This window comes from Lissotriton helveticus, chromosome 8 (assembly GCF_964261635.1).
Source record: "Lissotriton helveticus chromosome 8, aLisHel1.1, whole genome shotgun sequence".
Lineage (NCBI taxonomy): Eukaryota > Metazoa > Chordata > Amphibia > Caudata > Salamandridae > Lissotriton > Lissotriton helveticus.
Genome location: NC_136069.1, coordinates 222,292,846 through 222,311,804, shown reverse-complemented (window position 1 = coordinate 222,311,804; position 18,959 = coordinate 222,292,846). Strand labels below are relative to the sequence as shown.

At 44.7% G+C, this 18,959-nt stretch overlaps 1 protein-coding gene across 1 annotated transcript in view; it reads right to left on the bottom strand.

Annotated features, from left to right (window-relative positions):
• DEUP1 (deuterosome assembly protein 1) overlaps positions 1-18,959 on the bottom strand; it is a 444,549-nt gene that overhangs the window by 384,219 nt on the left and 41,371 nt on the right. Inside the window, 1 exon segment of the mRNA XM_078658866.1 lies at positions 6,968-7,139. Within this exon segment, the coding sequence (XP_078514992.1) occupies positions 6,968-7,139 (172 nt within the window).

Below are 18,959 nucleotides of genomic sequence, written 5' to 3'. Positions count from 1 at the left end.
TATCCCTACTTACCTGCACTTCTGGCTTCCTACAAACAGCGCTACTCGCTGTAACGACTCCCTTCCTTCAGTCGCCATTCCCGAGGGCGAGGCGAGACACGCCCCCTCGGCTAGCCACGCCCCCCGCCAAACCTACAAATAGAGCGCGCCGGCTTTGGGCGCTGCATTTATGATTGGCTCCTGAGGCAAAATAGCCGGGAGCAGGGACGAAGAATTTTTAAAAGCATTCTGTGATTAATACTGTGTTTTTAACTGTTATCCCTACTTACCTGCACTTCTGGCTTCCTACAAACAGCGCTACTCGCTGTAACGACTCCCTTCCTTCAGTCGCCATTCCCGAGGGCGAGGCGAGACACGCCCCCTCGGCTAGCCACGCCCCCGCCAAACCTACAAATAGAGCGCGCCGGCTTTGGGCGCTGCATTTATGATTGGCTCCTGAGGCAAAATAGCCGGGAGCAGGGACGAAGAATTTTAAAAGCATTCTGTGATTAATACTGTGTTTTTAACTGTTATCCCTACTTACCTGCACTTCTGGCTTCCTACAAACAGCGCTACTCGCTGTAACGACTCCCTTCCTTCAGTCGCCATTCCCGAGGGCGAGGCGAGACACGCCCCCTCGGCTAGCCACGCCCCCCGCCAAACCTACAAATAGAGCGCGCCGGCTTTGGGCGCTGCATTTATGATTGGCTCCTGAGGCAAAATAGCCGGGAGCAGGGACGAAGAATTTTAAAAGCATTCTGTGATTAATACTGTGTTTTTAACTGTTATCCCTACTTACCTGCACTTCTGGCTTCCTACAAACAGCGCTACTCGCTGTAACGACTCCCTTCCTTCAGTCGCCATTCCCGAGGGCGAGGCGAGACACGCCCCCTCGGCTAGCCACGCCCCCCGCCAAACCTACAAATAGAGCGCGCCGGCTTTGGGCGCTGCATTTATGATTGGCTCCTGAGGCAAAATAGCCGGGAGCAGGGACGAAGAATTTTAAAAGCATTCTGTGATTAATACTGTGTTTTTAACTGTTATCCCTACTTACCTGCACTTCTGGCTTCCTACAAACAGCGCTACTCGCTGTAACGACTCCCTTCCTTCAGTCGCCATTCCCGAGGGCGAGGCGAGACACGCCCCCTCGGCTAGCCACGCCCCCCGCCAAACCTACAAATAGAGCGCGCCGGCTTTGGGCGCTGCATTTATGATTGGCTCCTGAGGCAAAATAGCCGGGAGCAGGGACGAAGAATTTTAAAAGCATTCTGTGATTAATACTGTGTTTTTAACTGTTATCCCTACTTACCTGCACTTCTGGCTTCCTACAAACAGCGCTACTCGCTGTAACGACTCCCTTCCTTCAGTCGCCATTCCCGAGGGCGAGGCGAGACACGCCCCCTCGGCTAGCCACGCCCCCCGCCAAACCTACAAATAGAGCGCGCCGGCTTTGGGCGCTGCATTTATGATTGGCTCCCGAGGCAAAATAGCCGGGAGCAGGGACGAAGAATTTTAAAAGCATTCTGTGATTAATACTGTGTTTTTAACTGTTATCCCTACTTACCTGCACTTCTGGCTTCCTACAAACAGCGCTACTCGCTGTAACGACTCCCTTCCTTCAGTAGCCATTCCCGAGGGCGAGGCGAGACACGCCCCCTCGGCTAGCCACGCCCCCCCAACCTTCCCACCTATTGGCATAAAGTATGTGTCTTGGCAGGAAGCGCAGCGGACGAGCGCAGCGGGCGCGACTTTTGCGCGCCGAAGGCGCGCCTAAGGCAAGCCCGTCTGCGCCCGTCCGCGCTCGGACGGGGCCGGGGGCACGACACTATGCCAAAATAATGTCTTACTCCTCAAAGGAACTCATCGCCCTCCAAGGCCACTGGCCACTTCCCCCTCCTATCCACAGGCTCGTCTCTTCATTAGGCCTCGCTTCTTCTTCTTCCCCTTCCATGACGCAACATCCTCCGTTGCATATACCCCCGTCACCCTGTCCCACCCTACTCGATCCTCAGCCCATCATTTCGCCTTTGTCTGTATTCCTACTCAACACCAGGTCAGCGGTCAAGCACCATCACGAGCTGTTCGTCCTACTCGATTCAGAGAAACCTGACCTACTGCTCCTGACCGAAACCTGGTATTGCGATTCCTCTCTCCCTCTTCTCCTGGCTACCCTACCCCCCTCCTATGTGGCCCTACGGGCCGACCGTCCAGCAGGCAGGGTTGGCGGTGGGGTCGCCTTAATCGCTCGGTCGGAATTGATTTTTCAATCACTTCCCTTTCCCTCTATTCCCCCTGCTGACTTTCTGGTAGTCCGTTCTCTCTTATCTTCCCCGCCCATTACCTGTCTCCTAATGTACCGCCCCCCTCAGTCTTCGCCTTCGTTCCTACCGGCATTTCAAGACCTGTTGGCCAATTTGGTGGTCAACTACGCCTCGGTCTTGGTGCTGGGTGATTTTAATTACTGGCCCTCGGACCCACATGAGTGTATGGCCTCAAAAGACTTCACAGAATCTCTCCTGTCCCTCAACTTTGCACCGCATATAACTGTCCCCACTCACTCCCATGGCCACATACTCGACCAGGTCTGGTCCCTAAATCTCCCAGTGGCTTCGGTGGCAGTTTCCCCCTGCCCCTGGTCCGACCATGCCCTCATTTCCTCCTCCATTTCCCGTAATCCGGTATTAAAAACTCCGCATGCCAAAAACACCTGGGCGCGGAATTGGAACAGACTGGATCTTCCCTCCCTGACCTCTCTGCTTCAAAACTCCACTCCCACCCTATCTGGTTTATCATCTACCTCTCAAGCCAAGGCAATAAACACCTGGCTGGCTGGTGGCTGTGACTCAATGGCCCCCCTACGTCGTATATCCATCTGTCGATCTAAAGATTCCAACAGATGGTTTGACGACCACCTGAAAGAGCTTAAACTGAACACCCGACGGGCGGAGAGGCAATGGAGGAAAAATTACTGTCCTTTATCTAAAACTCACTTCCTCACATCACTGGCTAAATATAAAATAGCAATCCTCGCCGCAAAGACTACCTACTTCTCTGCTAAAATAGCGTCTGCTGAAAACAAAGCAAGGGCAATTTTTGGCATAGTAAATGACCTGGCATTCTCAGCTCGAACCTCATCCCAGATCCCTCCCTCCCAGCTTCTTTGTGATCAACTTAACGCCTATTTTCTGGACAAAATCGTCACCATTAAGGCCAACATCCCGCCACCCTCACTTGCATTTATCCATCCTCCCTCCCCTCCTGTTAAATGCCCCCTCACCTCCATTCCCCCCCTTACTCAGGAATCTTTTCTGGCGATCCTCCCCAAAGTGAAGTCGGGGTCTCCGGCGGATGTCTGTCCGGCACGTATCCTGCAGCAAATTTACTCCTGCTGCCCTGAACCCCCCATTGCCTTTCTCAACAGCTCCCTAGCACAGGGAGTAGTTACCCCTGCGCTAAAGGCAGCCGCTATAGTACCCATCTTGAAGAAACCTGGCGCGGATCCTTCCATCTTGGCCAACTACCGCCCCATCTCCTTGCTGCCCTTTTTGGGCAAGGTGATGGAGCGCCACGCCACTGCGGTACTCAGCGCCCATATTGAGACTAATGGGGGGCTGGCATCTTGCCAGGCCGGTTTCCGTCCCAGGCACTCAACCGAATCGGTTGTGGTCTCAGTCCTAGACAACCTCAGAAAGGGTATGGATGATAACAAATACCAGGCACTGGTCCTCCTTGATCTATCCGCCGCCTTTGACACGGTGGACCACACCATCTTACTGTCCCGTGTCAGGGCGGCCGGAATCGGGGGATCAGCCTTGGTTTGGCTCTCCTCCTTTCTGAGGGACCGCACCCAGGCAGTGCGACTAGGCAATTTCTCTACCACCCCCCTCCCAGTCACTTGTGGTGTTCCCCAGGGTTCCTCTCTCTCCCCCTTACTTTTCAATCTCTACATCTCTCCTCTTATTTTCGCGCTCCAGCAGCTGGAGGTCACCGTGTACAACTACGCGGATGATCTCCAGCTCATCTTCGATCTGTCCTCCTCTCCCCTTTCGGTCTCTAATTTTCAGTCCACTATGACATTCATCAGGGACTGGATGAACCACAACCATCTTAAGCTGAACCCGGACAAAACCGAATTGGTCCTCACTGGTGGTTCATCCAGCCCCTGGAACTCTCTCTTTTGGCCCCCCTCTCTTGGGCCTGCACCTTCCCCCTCAACCACGGTCAAAACACTGGGTGTTAAAATGAATCATCAGCTCACTCTTCATTCACAAATTAGCTCCGTGGTCTCCTCCTGTTTTCTCACTCTCCGCACCATCCGCTCTGTTTCCCGCTTCTTTTCCACTCAGGCACTCAAGATTATCATGGCCGCCCTGGTGATATCTAGGCTGGACTATGCCAATGCCCTCTATCATGGCATCCCAGCATACAGCCTGCGAAGACTCCAGTCGATCCAGAACCAGGCGGCCCGGTTGGTGTATGGCCTCCCACGCTATCACCATTCTACCCCCCTTCTCAGGGAGCTTCACTGGCTTCCCGTAAAAGAACGTTCCCTTTTTAAGACGGGCTGCATGGTCTTCCAGGCCCGTCAGGGCGCTGCCCCCGTTTTTATTTCTTCTTTAATAAAACCCTATGTTCCCGCAAGAGAGCTCCGGTCCTCCTCTAAATCTCTTCTTCAGACCCCCCGCTTCAAACGTAAAAAGTGGGGTGGGGCCAACTTCTCCACCTTGGCCCCAACATTCTGGAACTCCCTCCCTGACCATCTCCGCTCTGCTACCCAGTATCTCTCCTTTCGGAAAGATTTAAAAACCTTCCTCTTCAATCAGGCTTTCCCCGCTTAGTTTTTCATTCCTTCCACTCCTGTCTTGTCCCTCAGTTGCCAATCCTATTTACTAGCGCCAAGAAACCGCAAGGTGTACGCTGCGCTTTAGAAATGTTTTAAATTAGAAATTAGAAATTAAATTTGAGAGACCTCCGCCTTCTAAATGAAGTTTCCAGGCCAACAAACGTGCATATTCTGATGGCTCAAACCACCCCAGGTATCCAGCCTTATTTAACTTTTTTTCTGACCAACCATGAAAAATTTGTTTTAACGAGGTTTCGTTTTAATTCATTTTTCCGCCTTGTTACCTTCCCCAAGGTGCAAAACTGGTCACATGACTTGACAAAATGCCCGTGTGACGGTGTATCAACACAGTCGACTATCCATCTTATTTTGTTTTGTCATTATTATGAGCACACCTGTAAACGCTGGATTACCCCACTTCTCTGTAAAATGGGGCTGAGAACTTACCGTCCAGCCTACCTGGCTCTCCAGATGTTAGACACTCCATATGTTGCCAAATGTGTAGCTCTCTTTTTAAAATCCTGTTTGAGATTGCGTTCCAATATAGGGCCTTCCTTACTTTGATGTGTCGTTATATCATTGTTATTTGATTACTATGTAACTGTTCTTTTTTCAAATATTATATCATAATTATTAATTTCTTTTTATAGACTGTATTATGAATATGTGTTTTCTTTTACTGTTTATTCGATTATAAATGTACTTTTTATGATTCAACTATATGTTAATCGAATAAAAGTTTTTGAAACGAAATGAAACGAATACAATGGACAGGCCTAATATTTATAGGCAGGGGATGTTAATTTTCAATATTTAGGTTAATACATCGTGGAGCATAGTTCAGGAGCCCTGTTAGCTGATCCAGAGTAGGGATGCATATCACTCTCAGGGTTGCACAAATTACTTTCGTCAGGTTAGAGATGGGGCTCTGGAGTGCACAGGTAATGCTAAGTGATTGCTACAAATCCTATATTAAGCAAGGGATGTTAGGCTATGCTATGCAGATTTGCAGAGTGCACTGTCACCCGAGACGGTATCTTGGCGCTCAGCAGGTGTCATTCGGGCCAAACCTAGGGCCTAATGGGACTACTCGAAAAACCAGGTCTTCAGCTTTTTGCAGAATTCAAGAAGTAAGGATGAGGCTCTTATATGTAGTGACAGGTCATTCCACGTTTTAGAAGTGAAGTAGGAGAAGGCTCGATGGGTGGATCGGGCTTTCCGTATGCATGGAATCTCTGCAAGTAGGTGTGCCGACAAGTGGAGGTTCTGGAAGGTCTATGAAAGCAGGTGCATTTGTTGTGGTATGCTGGGCTAGTGTTATGTAGTGCCTTGAAAGTGTGGGTGAGGAGCTTAAATTGTGCTCGTGTGTGTATTGAGAGCCATTTGAGCTTCTTCAGGTGTGGTGTAATGTGAGTACAGCATGGGAGGTTGAGTGTGATTCTGCTAACAGAGTTCTGAATGGTCTCCAGCCTTCTGGTGAGGTTTCTATTTGACTTGGGTGGTCATGTTGAATTTGCTGTTGATGACGATCCCAAGGTTCTTGGTGTTGTCAGTCCTACCTTTGTTGGCCACTAGGTGGAGTCTCACAGTGAAGTGCTCTTCCTGAAGGTCACGATTTCAGTCCTGTCGGTGTTCAGCTTCAGATGCTTGGTCATCATTCAGTGGAAGATTTCAGTCATGCAGGGAATGAACTTGATCTGCGTACTGGGTGTCTTGTCCGTGATGGAGAGAATGAGTTATGTTTCATTGGCGTAGGAGAGGACGTTGATGTCATGGGAGGGGATGACGCTTGGTGCTATCATTGCTCAGAAAGTGCCTATTTTTACTCCAGTTGAGCTAATGGGTTTTGAAGCTGCCATGGCAACGGGTCGACAAATGCACTCCAAATACCCACCAGCATAATATAACTTCTTGCTCCTCTGCTGTACTTCTCATACGTCACTGAAATTTCTTTTCCATTCATTGCATTACTTTAGGTATTTCCATTAATACATCGCATATGAATTCCGCAGATACCAACAAAGTTCAACAGAAAAGCAGCCAATGAGCGACCCTTTCCATCAGCTTTAAACAGTAACGATATTTGCCCTTTCAAAGCTCTTAAAAGCAAATGTATGAAAGAAAGTTGTTTATGATGTCTCCTACCTCTTCACTTTTCTGCTCCACAGAGCGTTGAGCCTTTTTCATTTCCTGATCCTGAACCTCCAGTTTTGCCTCCAGAGCTTTTGCTTTCCGCTCCCACTCTGTTTTTTTGCTGTGGACCATTATGTCAATTTGATGCATTAATTCCTGAAGTTCAGCTTCACAGGAAGATTTTCTAAAACAAAAAATATATGCTCACATCAGAAACAGGCCCTTCCAGTCTAACCATTTCCTGACTCTCCAAGGTCCCGAAATTATAGGCCTAATAAAATAACTATATCGCTCTCATGATAAAAACATACTTTCCTACAAAGTTTAATCGTGTTTGTAGCGAAAGTTTTACTACAAAAATACATATTTCACTGCTGTACACTTTTTTTGGCCAAAGTCCACAGGCAAAGAGGAGGGCTAATTGTAGCAATGGGTTATTGGATCTTATGAACAGCCCTGAGGCACGTTTCATGCATATCTCTTTTATTTCTACTCTCCAAGCAGAATACACCGAGCTGAACTAGTTACGAATTTCATCAACTTGGATCCATACCTACAAAAGCCTTTTTGTGGTCTGTAACAGCTCGATTCACAACAGCAAAAATTCTTTCACATATGTACAGAGCACAAATTGTGATTCAGTAACATGTTACTGCCTGCTCTTGAAAAATGAAACTTTAACGTTTCATTTTGTTTTTTAAACGATTCCCATTTTCATTTAAGGGACACTGCCGAAATGCGTCTCTCGTGTGTTCCTGTTTTCGGGGTGTTTGATTCCTCAAATGGTTTTATTCCCCTGACTTTCAGTGCCTGCTCTCTCTCTAATCAGAGTTTTGAGAGGTATTTTTGGTATATATATATATATATATATATATATATATATATATATATATATATATATATATATATATTACCTACTGGCGGTCGCCAGTAGGTATATATAGTTAGGATTTTTTCTCTATGGGATTTTTGAAAATTCTATGTCTAATAACTTTGGCGTTTGTGGACGGAATGGGCTGAAATTTTCAGGAAAATGGCACATTTTGTTTCTGAGCAGCCCTTGAAAATTTGGGGGGGGGTCGTCAAGGGGGGGCCGAGAAAAAAGGGGGGTCCCAAAACGTGTTTTTAACATTGAGTTTTCCATAGGGCGGTTGGCCTCACTTTTAGCCCGAACGGCTGAATGGATTTGCACGAAACTTGGCAAAATTGTAGGGACTGGTAGCCCGATGTGCCTTTTGTAGGTCTCAATATATGTGCTACAGTGGATTTTGAGAAATTAACGTTTAAAAAAAGATATATATCTGTAACAGCGGACCGGGCAGCGCTCCAGTTCGCGTACTTTGCGCGCAACGGAGCTTTGTGAAGCGAAGCTGATTGGTTCTCCGGCGTCTGTCAACATTCCAAACAGTCCGTAGCGGCCGCCATCTTGTCTCTCGGTAGGATCGAGAGACAAGAGGAGTCCAAAGCGAAGGGGCAAATGACCATAAGGGGGCATAGTAGATCCTCGCTGACCCCCTAGGTTTGATGTGGAGGTTTTAAAAGGGCCCCGCGGGGCAAAAAAAAAAATAATAATAATAATCGAACGGCTGAATGGATTTGCACGAAACTTGGTAAAATATTAGGGACTGGTAGCCCGATGTGCCTTTGCTAGGTCTCAATATATGTGCTCCAGTGGATTTTGAGAAATTAACGTTTAAAAAAAGATATATATCTGTAACAGCGGACCGGGCAGCGCTCCAGTTCGCGTACTTTGCGCGCATCGGAGCTTTGTGAAGCGAAGCTGATTGGTTCTCCGGCGTCTGTCAACATTCCAAACAGTCCGTAGCGGCCGCCATCTTGTCTCTCGGTAGGATCGAGAGACAAGAGGAGTCCAAAGCGAAGGGGCAAATGACCATAAGGGGGCATAGTAGATCCTCGCTGACCCCCTAGGTTTGATGTGGAGGTTTTAAAAGGGCCCCGCGGGGCAAAAAAAATAATAATAATAATAATCGAACGGCTGAATGGATTTGCACGAAACTTGGTAAAATATTAGGGACTGGTAGCCCGATGTGCCTTTGCTAGGTCTCAATATATGTGCTCCAGTGGATTTTGAGAAATTAACGTTCAAAAAAAGATATATATCTGTAACAGCGCTCCGCTTCGCGTAACGGAGGTTTGCGAAGCTGATTGGTCATTCTGTCACTGGGCTATAGTTGGGCTACATCTGGCTGATATTTGGGCTACATTTGTTTTTTTTGTCTCTGGCGGCCATCTTTGGGCTACATTGGGCTACATTGGGCTTCATTGGGCTTCATTGGGCTACATTGGGCTACATTTGGGCTCCAACATATATATAGGCCAATGTAGCCCAATATATATTTTTCAAAGTTAATTTTCGTAAAAACCACTGGAGCATATATCTTGAGACATAGCAAAGGCACATCGGGCTACCAGTCCCTACAATTTTGCCAAGTTTCGTGGAAATCCATTCAGCCGTTCGAGCTAAAAGTGAGTCCAACCGCCCTATGGAAATGAAGGAAATGAATGGGTAATTTGTAATTAGCAAATAGCTCATCGCAAACTAGGAATGGTAAAGAATCGCTATTTATTCCTTAAAGTTCGCTATTTAGGAAATGCAAAAAACTTTGATGATACATATGGCGGTTCATCTCTAACAAGATAAGAAGCATAGGGATAGATTTATGATGACTGGCGCATCACCAGGGATGTGTTAGTCATTCTGTGCCGCTGTTCCGTCACCTATGGTGTGCTGCATTTACAATGCGGCGCATCATGGGGCAAAAACAGCACAGATGCGTGATGTATCTGTGCCGTAAAGGTGGCGCATTGCTGGAGTTGTATCGCAAGTGTGATGAAGCTCCAGCAAGGGTCGGGGGTGCCCCTGTCGCAGGGTTTCTGTTCTCACACAGAACTTTGGACAGAGGATTGGAACCTCGGCGAATTAGGGTGCCCCAAAACTCACCTTAGTAATCAAAAACCCCTTAGCAAGCTAGGTACAGTGTCACATTGGATATAACAAACTCTCAATGTTTAGACAATCCAGAATATGAAATTATAGTACCTCAGGATACGTGGAACTCATGAACAGTCGGTCGTTATATATTTCTTAGAAACCAGAACATGGAGTTAAGAAGAACACATGTGTATTTGAAATGTTTATTTACTAATGCCGTCTTCTCAGGCGTAGTATCTTAGATAATACAAGTACACATATTATCAGTAGCAAAATTACCAGCATAGTTACTAGTACATAAAAAGCGAATGGTGACAGTATGTTAACATGCTGTAAATGAATAAGAGTTAGCAACACTTATAAGCAGCCGCGGGCCGTGGAGGGAGTTACGGTGGGGCAGGGAGGCGGGGAGGGGGAGGGGCAGGGTGGAGAGGGCTCCACCCTGCCCCTCCCCCTCCCCGCCTCCCTGCCCCACCGTAACTCCCTCCACGGCCCGCGGCTGCTTATATCTCACCCTCCCTAATACACATATTATATTATTTGCTAAGAAGGTCTCTTTGTGTTGGTTTAGGGCGTGCCCATACTTTAGTGTCTTAGATTTGAAGGAATCACATCAGCATACACCAGCTCTCTCTTCATGTGAACCGCATCAACTGTTGTGTATGTGTGTTCGGCAAAGCAATATAAAACCCGCCTCATGCCCAGAATTGGCAGAAGTTGCACTTGTGTTATGAGTATGAAGTCGTGGAGATCAGACCTCATAACAATTCTGTATCGTGTTGTTCTTGAAACTTCAGCACTCGCTGTACAGATATAGTTTAACAAGCAAAGCAGATAGTAGAGCAATAACATATTATTCTCATGTAAACCACGATGAACTACTAGGTTGAAAGCTAAAGCAACAACTAAGTGTCGTGTGCAGAAGTTGCAAAAAAGGAAAAATGGCGTTTAAACCGGTAATGAGCCCATGCTAACTTAACACGGTGTAAAGATATCCAGGACCTAGATGACACCTCCCCATGATCCGGAAACGAACTGAATAAGATAAAAGAAGTGCCATCTCATGAGAGCAGATTGCAAGTTTATATGTGGACGGTCCGCAAGGTAAAGCATTAAAAACTAGGAAAATTTAATGCTAAAGAAAAATAAAACAGCCAAGTACTTTATCGAGTCTTAAGCCAATAGGCAAGCTAAATAATAAAAACTTGACAAATAAGTCAATGAATTGTCAATGAAATGCTAGTACTCAGCATATCAAACATGAAAAAGGTCTATGACATAACTGTGTATGCAAAATAAGCTGCAACAGCCTCCAATAGGAAGTCACCGTCTTCATCCGAAAAGAGTTCAGCCATCCAATTTAAAAGCGGAAAAGAACATACGTGCTCTCCCAGCACCGGATCCTCTATCACCATCAGAGGACAGCTCGGTGGGTTTTCAAGAAAGCTCTGTTCCAAGAAAGACTGTGTTGCCGCCAGTAAATTCCAGGGACCAATTAGTCCATGCATCAATGCCACAGCCTTAATCCTTTCGCCAGGACAAACCAACTCGTGAGTAATGATAGGAGTCATCAGCTGATTAAAGTCGACGTCAGGAGAAACCGGTCCGCAGAGACACAAGTCAATGGCCCAATCGAAATCACAGGTCAGGCAGTGAAATACAGGCTGGACACAGGTGAAGTAGGAGAATTGAAAAGATAATCCATATGCCGTGCTTAATATCGCCAACGGCATTGTGCCATAATATTCTAGCATGCGATTGCGGAACAGTGTCAGCAGCTGCATGGCGGGAGCTTGCACAGGAGGGACATCCATATTTAAAAATGTAAAAAAGCACAAGAGCGTCCGCTGGTAATGCAAGTAAAAATGGGAATCCACGAAGCAGAGTGGAAAAAATAGAATGAAAGAAAGCAGGGATGACTCCAAAGATTTTCTCAAATGAAGTCACGAGACCACTGGTAACAACTTTAAAAAAGTGCGCCAGGGCCTTTGTGGAGGACGCGTTAAAGATAGTCCGAACCATCTTGCTGAAATGGAAAGGCAAATCTGTATTGAAAAGGGTCTGCACCTCTGTACGGGTGTTCGCTATGTGAAGCACGAAAGTTTCACGGGCCGAACTCAAGGCCACCTCTCTCTGAGACAAAAGAGCTCTTATTCTTGCCATGCCGTTGAAATCTGCTCCCAAGGTTGGTATTTGTGGCGAGATTGAAAACTCCCTATGTTCATGTGTGGGAGGAAATAGAACATTTCTGCAGCAAATAACCCGTTCACTTACTGTTACGATAAAAGGAATACTTTTAATTAACCCAGAACAATCTTCATTATTGAGCATCAAATAACTACCATTTTCCAACAACTTGAACGTGGGGATGATAGCAGGAACTGGCGTGCCTTGCAACACGCAAGCCATATTTGGTCGGTGTTTGTTGCATGAACCGTGTAACTGTATGTGCCTACACATTAGTGAATGATCTGGCGTCTCAGTGCATTCCTCTCCATTCAGATAAACTTCTTGATCATCTTTGAAACATCTGTATGTGTATGGAAGCGACCAGACCTCATGAAGAAAAGCACTACCTAAAGGTTCATAACGACCTATTGGTATATATTTCATACAATCTGAAAACTTATATAAAGCAAAAGGCAGCGTTATTAAACCGTGGATAAGGCACGTTGCCAAAAAACCCGCAATCCTCTGCTGATGATGTCACTGAGCATGTCATGAATGATGTAATATGTGACATCATCAGCAGTGGATTACGGGTAATAGTATCTCTAGTTTACTCCCCTATAGCTGTCTTTCTTTTAACATAAGTGTCTGTTTCCTTCCCTTATACTTACTGTTCTTTTTAAAAAAAAACATTTTTGGTTCACTTCCGGTTCGCGTACCGGCGAGCGAACTGGGAAGCGAACTACGAGAAATAGAGGTTGGCACAGTTCCAAATATTGTACCAATTTTTTAATAACGGGGAGGTAGTTCTGAAAAGAACTTTTTTTTATTGTTTTTGTTGTTTTATATTTTTTTTATTATTTTTCTGAACATTTTTTTACTTTTTTTGAATTTTTCTGAACAGTTTTATATTTTTTGGGGTTTTTCTTGGAGGGGGCAATGAAAACGATTCATTGTAAAGGGCTCAACAGGAGCAACAAAACAAAAAAAAAGTATTTATTATTTGGGGCGTTTCGTACAAACTTGCATATGATTGTCAATAGCTCTGTTGATCAGAGTGATGCTACTTTCTCTGTAGCAAATGAATCCATTGCAATGTACGCAGACTTTTACTTCACCAAATCTCATTTGTATATTTGGCACCATCTCCCTGCCCTCTGGTCCCGTTACTTCCGGTACAACAGATCTTCTGGCCATAATAGGGAGATTATCTAGGTCGTTCCGAAACTGTGCAGCACTGTAGTTGTTAGGATGCCACCTAGTCATATGGCGATGCATTGTGTAGTTTCCGAAACTGTATTTTTTCTCGGTCCCTCTGGACAGTCTATCTTGACATATAAGGCAAGTTACGTATCTTGCATTTACTTTTTTCTGACCTTTGGGAATTTTAAAAAATTGCCAAATGAAGTTTTCTTTCCGGTGAGACGTCCTGGGCTCCTCAGGCAAAAACTGCCTCTCTTTGTGCTCGTCGTCCTGTTCCTCTTCTTCCTCTTCTTGTTGAATTATAACTTGAGCAGGTGGTCCACTCTTCCTTGGATGTGGTGGAGGTGGTGGGGAAGCACCAGCTGAAGCTACTAAAGAAGCCATTGCTCACTGGTAACAAAGGGTCTTTCTCTCACAATGATGAAAGTCAGAGTGAGGAAAGAAGGAGGGATTTTCATCATTTGGGAAAAACAAGAGTTCTCAACCAATGAAAAGTGTTCATTTTAGATTATATGACCTAGTCTTACATCATTAGGAAACCAAAAGTGAAATGAACCAATGAAAAGTGTTATTACCAAGTCACATGACCTGCTGTGTTTACGTTAAGCGCTTTGCAGGGCCTCCTGGTTTGCTTCCAGAAACCTGCGCTTTGCGACTCGCTTCGCGTACCAGTTCGCTAACGTAGCACGTCATATGACGTATCACGCGACAACGTGAAACATCATGCGGACGGGAGGCGTCACGATGTTGTTTTCTAACGCGGCAGTTGCGGTAAAGAAACGTTTACCGGCTCGCGGTCTATTTCGCGGCATCAAGGTCAGCTAACGGGAAGCTTCCCGATTCGCGAAGCGGGAACGAAGAAAAACAAATATTTAAAAAAAAAACTTATTCATAAACATATAAAATATATTTTGGGATTTAAAGAAGAATACATTTTACAGCTACAGATATTAGCTGTTAAAAAACCAATGAAATTCACTGAAAAAACCATAGGTTATAGACCATATATAGTTAGGAATTAGCATTTACAAAACCTTGAAAATTCACTGAAAAAACCATAGGTTATAGACCATATATAGTTAGGAATTAGCATTTACAAAACCTTATTTTACTCACACAAAACCATTGAAATTCCATATATAGTTAGTTGCACTAACTATATATCGCGCACCCGCAATCCACTGCTGATGATGTCACATATTACATCATTCATGACATGGTCAGTGACATCACTGATGACATCACTGATGACATCTCAAATGACATCACTGATGACATCACTGATGACATCACTGATGACAACATCCAGTGACTGTATGTTTCTGTAAAGTTAAAATGTGTCTTACATATTGAAGAATGAGTGGAAGTATAAGTGTCTGGACAAAGGATTTAGTAGGTGCATGACTGAATGTATGAGTGAGTGATTAAATGTGTCTCACTGAGTGCATGGGTTAGTGACTAAACTGTCTTAATTTGTGCATCATTATGTCTGTTGTTCTGTAAACTGCTGCATGTGTTGATCAGTAGCTATATGATTAACTATATGGGTTACTGATTGATTGTCCAAGTATTTGTATGGGAGACTGAGTGTGTGTGTGGCTGGCAATGATTGTATAAGAAGGTAAGTATGTGTTAGTATATGTTTGAAAATGTAAGGTGCTCTATGTTTAACTGTATAGACAAGAAAATGGAAGTGTCATTGATTCTTTACAGGACTGACTAGGTGTGTGAGTAACTCCATGGATGAGTGGCAGACTGTGAGTGTCTGTATAGGTGAATGAGTGCATATGATAGTGTTGTAAAGATGAGTGATTGTATGTATGAATGATTGTATGGGTGAATGAGTGAATGTGTGTGTAGACATAGGAATCAGTGAGTGCGTATGTAGTAACTAGTATTGGTGTGTCAATGGTTTCAAAAATTATACTCTGTATTTAACACTGGGTGAAACAGAGGTTATATTAAAATGTGAGGAGATGCATTGTATTGTCACATGAATGATATCATCAGTGATGTGGTCATTGATGTCAAATGAGATGTCATCAGTGATGTCATCAGTGATGTCATTTGAGATGTCATCGGTGATGTCATCAGTGATGTCACTGACCATGTCATGAATGATGTAATATGTGACATCATCAGCAGTGGATTGCGGGTGCGCGATATATAGTTAGTGCAACTAACTATATATGGAATTTCAATGGTTTTGTGTGAGTAAAATAAGGTTTTGTAAATGCTAATTCCTAACTATATATGGTCTATAACCTATGGTTTTTTCAGTGAATTTTCAAGGTTTTGTAAATGCTAATTCCTAACTATATATGGTCTATAACCTATGGTTTTTTCAGTGAATATATATATATATATATGTTTGCAAAGGCCCAGAAGCTTTTGAGGAAGCACACGTCAGCAAATGAAAACCAAGAGGTTTATTTAAACAGAGGATCCAGCATTTGCATTCCAGTAAAGATTCATAGCGCCTGACGCGTTTCAAGGCTCCTGCCTTTCTTCAGAGGCGACTTACAGATTGTGAATGTTTTCCAGAATGGATTTTAAACCCAGCTGCATGTAATGTTCATCAATTACCTTGCTCAGTGCGTTTTTTTCATTTCAAAGCATGCTGGAATAGGTAGTCCAATTTAATACCAGTCATTCCCTTGGGTAGGTTCTGTTCAAAACTTCACACTTTTAAAATCCATTATTTACCTCAGTGGGGCCCAGAGTGCAGAGCTGATCATTTTTTCCCTTCACTTGCTGTGCTGCAACATGTGTGGACACAGTTCCCACCAGCAGCCTCTCTCCTTCGTGATGGTGCATTCCTCCACGACAAGGGCTGCCGTGTTAATTTAATTGTTAATTTATTTGTATATATATATATATATATATATATATATATATATATATATATATATATATATATATATATATATATATATATATACACACAAATAGACACAGTACCCCAAGATTCAAGTGCAGGTACCATCATCTCACTCCACGGATCAAATGTCACAGCTTCCATTTCTACCTGTATATATTAAGCGCTTTAGAGTAGAACACCGCCCTAAAATAGACCAAGTGATAAGGAGTGCTGACGGAGGTTGGGAGCAGGTTGTCGACCTCATGAATCACTGAAAAGAAGTTCTCTCTGTCTTAGAGGTCTAATTTGAATTAAACATTTATGGTAGCATTAATAAAAGAATGGAACCGTTTTCTTAGCCCGGAGCAGTTTTAGTTTTAAACTAACAAAAAGAACATGGATATCCTATGCACCTCTGGGCTCTCCTGTTTCAGATTAACAAAGAACCCAGTTTCTGATTCCCTATGAACTTTTAGGTTCTCCCCAACTACAGCACAACTATCGTTTGACACTGGTCAGATTCTTGACCTAGCATGCCTCAACCAAAGCTAAATCATTTCCCATACACTTTAGGTACCCGTTTAAAAATCTGACATAACAGACTCCTAGACTGTAACATAAAGAAACAAGTACTGACAAAAACACCCATGTAATAAGCATTCCATTGACAACAAGTGGAGCACAAGAACCTAATGTAAAAACTATACTGTAGACAAAAGATCTTCTGGAATAAGGCTCTAGGCTACCTACAAACCACACCAACCTTCGAGCTCCAACAGAAACCTTAAGTCCTATAACAACATGAGAAGCCAATTGTCTTAAGCTGACTCACAAAAGACAACCATCTTTGGAAGTAACAGCTAAGATCATGATGGGACAGGAGTATTGTGGTTGTGAGTACTCTGAAACAGTTAAAGAGGGCTAACCAAGTTGAAAAGCAATGAAGACGGCCCTGGTCGAAATATCGGAGGCAATTAGAGAATGCTTAGATGCTGGCTGTAGAGCGGCCCTCATTTTGTTGGACCTCTCCACCGCATTCAATACAGTGTCTCACCATCAATTGCTTGCTGGTCTCTTGACTATTGGAATTTCTGGGCTAGCTTGGGGCTGGATTAAATTATTTCTTGAGGATAGAACTCAGCAGGAATGGATACCTCCGTTCTCCTCGGCTCCCAGAAGGGTGACCACAGGCGTTCCACAGGGCTCTACCTTAAGTCCTCTCCTTTTTAACCTCTACATTACACCACTGATTTACTTAGCAATGGAACTGGAAGCAAAGACCATAGCCTATGCTGATTATACTCTTCTTTTTACCAGGAAGGAAAACAACTTGTCCCCAGACCAAGCTAAGAACTGCCTCTCTGCAGTTTTCAAATGGCTTGCAGTCTCATAGCTTAAGTGCAACGAGGACAAGTCAGAGATACTACTGTATGGCTCCTTCCCCCCACATTTTGGGAAGTCGATCTGGCCTACAGAGTACCCCATGCCAAAATCTATCGGCAACCCAGTGAAGAATCTGGGTGAGTGGTTCAGCGAGGACCTTCGGTTCTCACCTCAGATAAAGAGTCTTGCTGGTATGTGTTTCGGCATATTGAAACCTCCCAGAAAGTTTTTTCCTCTGCTGCCTAGATCTGCAAAGGAGATGGTGACTCGATCCCTCATCCTATCGCGCATTGATTATGCTAATGCACTATACATCGGCTTGCCGGGCTACCAACTTAAAAAACTACAAACAATACAAAACGCGGCTGCAAGAGTTTTACTTGGCATTCCCAGAAGATCCAGTATGAAACAACATCTTAGGGACCTTCACTGGCTTCCTGTGGCCAGTTGTGTCCTGTTTAAGGCCCTCACTCTCGCGGATGGAGCGCTGCATGGAACGGGCCACCTTATCTTAGAAGACGCTTTAGCTTTTATGAGCCCAAGAGACAACTGCGCTCTGCTGCGCAACGTTTAGTTGTTGTTCCCCGCTTTCGTCTTTCCCGCACTGGGGGCAGCTCCCTTTCTTTTAAGGCCGCTGTAGCCTGGAATGCTCTTCCTTTCGTACTTTGGAATACTCAAGACCTCAGGCTGTTCAAGAAGCATTTAAAGACTCTGCTGTTTAACTAAGCTGCGCTTCTCTCAATTTATGTTACTTGTTGGCTGCCACGCTAGGACACTCTTGAGTAGCCGCCCGTGTTATAAAAGCCAATAACATAACATAACAATGTAAATGTAAGTGTGATGCTGTGTAAACAGGATGGCACCTAGAAAGGTGGTCTGTCTGTTCAACAAATGTGTGATGTCTAAGGGAGGCTGTCATACAAACATGGCATGCTCTTTATGAGATGTGTATTTGGTTCCTGGCTCCAGAACTAAAGGAAGGATGGAGCTTCTCGGGCTGGAGGCTGGGTTTCAGATCCTCAGTGCATAGGTATGTCCTGACATGAAGTCTTCTCCTTTCTGCACTTTCATGTTTCTAGGTTGGTGCTATTACTGCTGTGGTAGTCACTGGACACATTGATCTCGCTTGACAGGTACATTGCGTGCAAGGTTCACTACCCTGAAGGTGACTTATCAGACTTTGAAGATGATGTGGGTGGGCAGAGGGAGTGGGTGGAGTTCTTTGAGGAGGGAAATTATATAAAATTTCACCAACTCTCCTGTTACGGGAATTGGTGTTAACAGCATTTCAAGAATTCCCTGTGCTAATCAGATTGTTGTCACAACACAAGACAGCGCAATATGTCTGGAGGAAGAAAGTGGCAGTTTTAGATTAATGCACTGGACAGAGGGCCATATGTACAAAAGCATTTTTGCAGTCGCAAATGGGTCTCTTC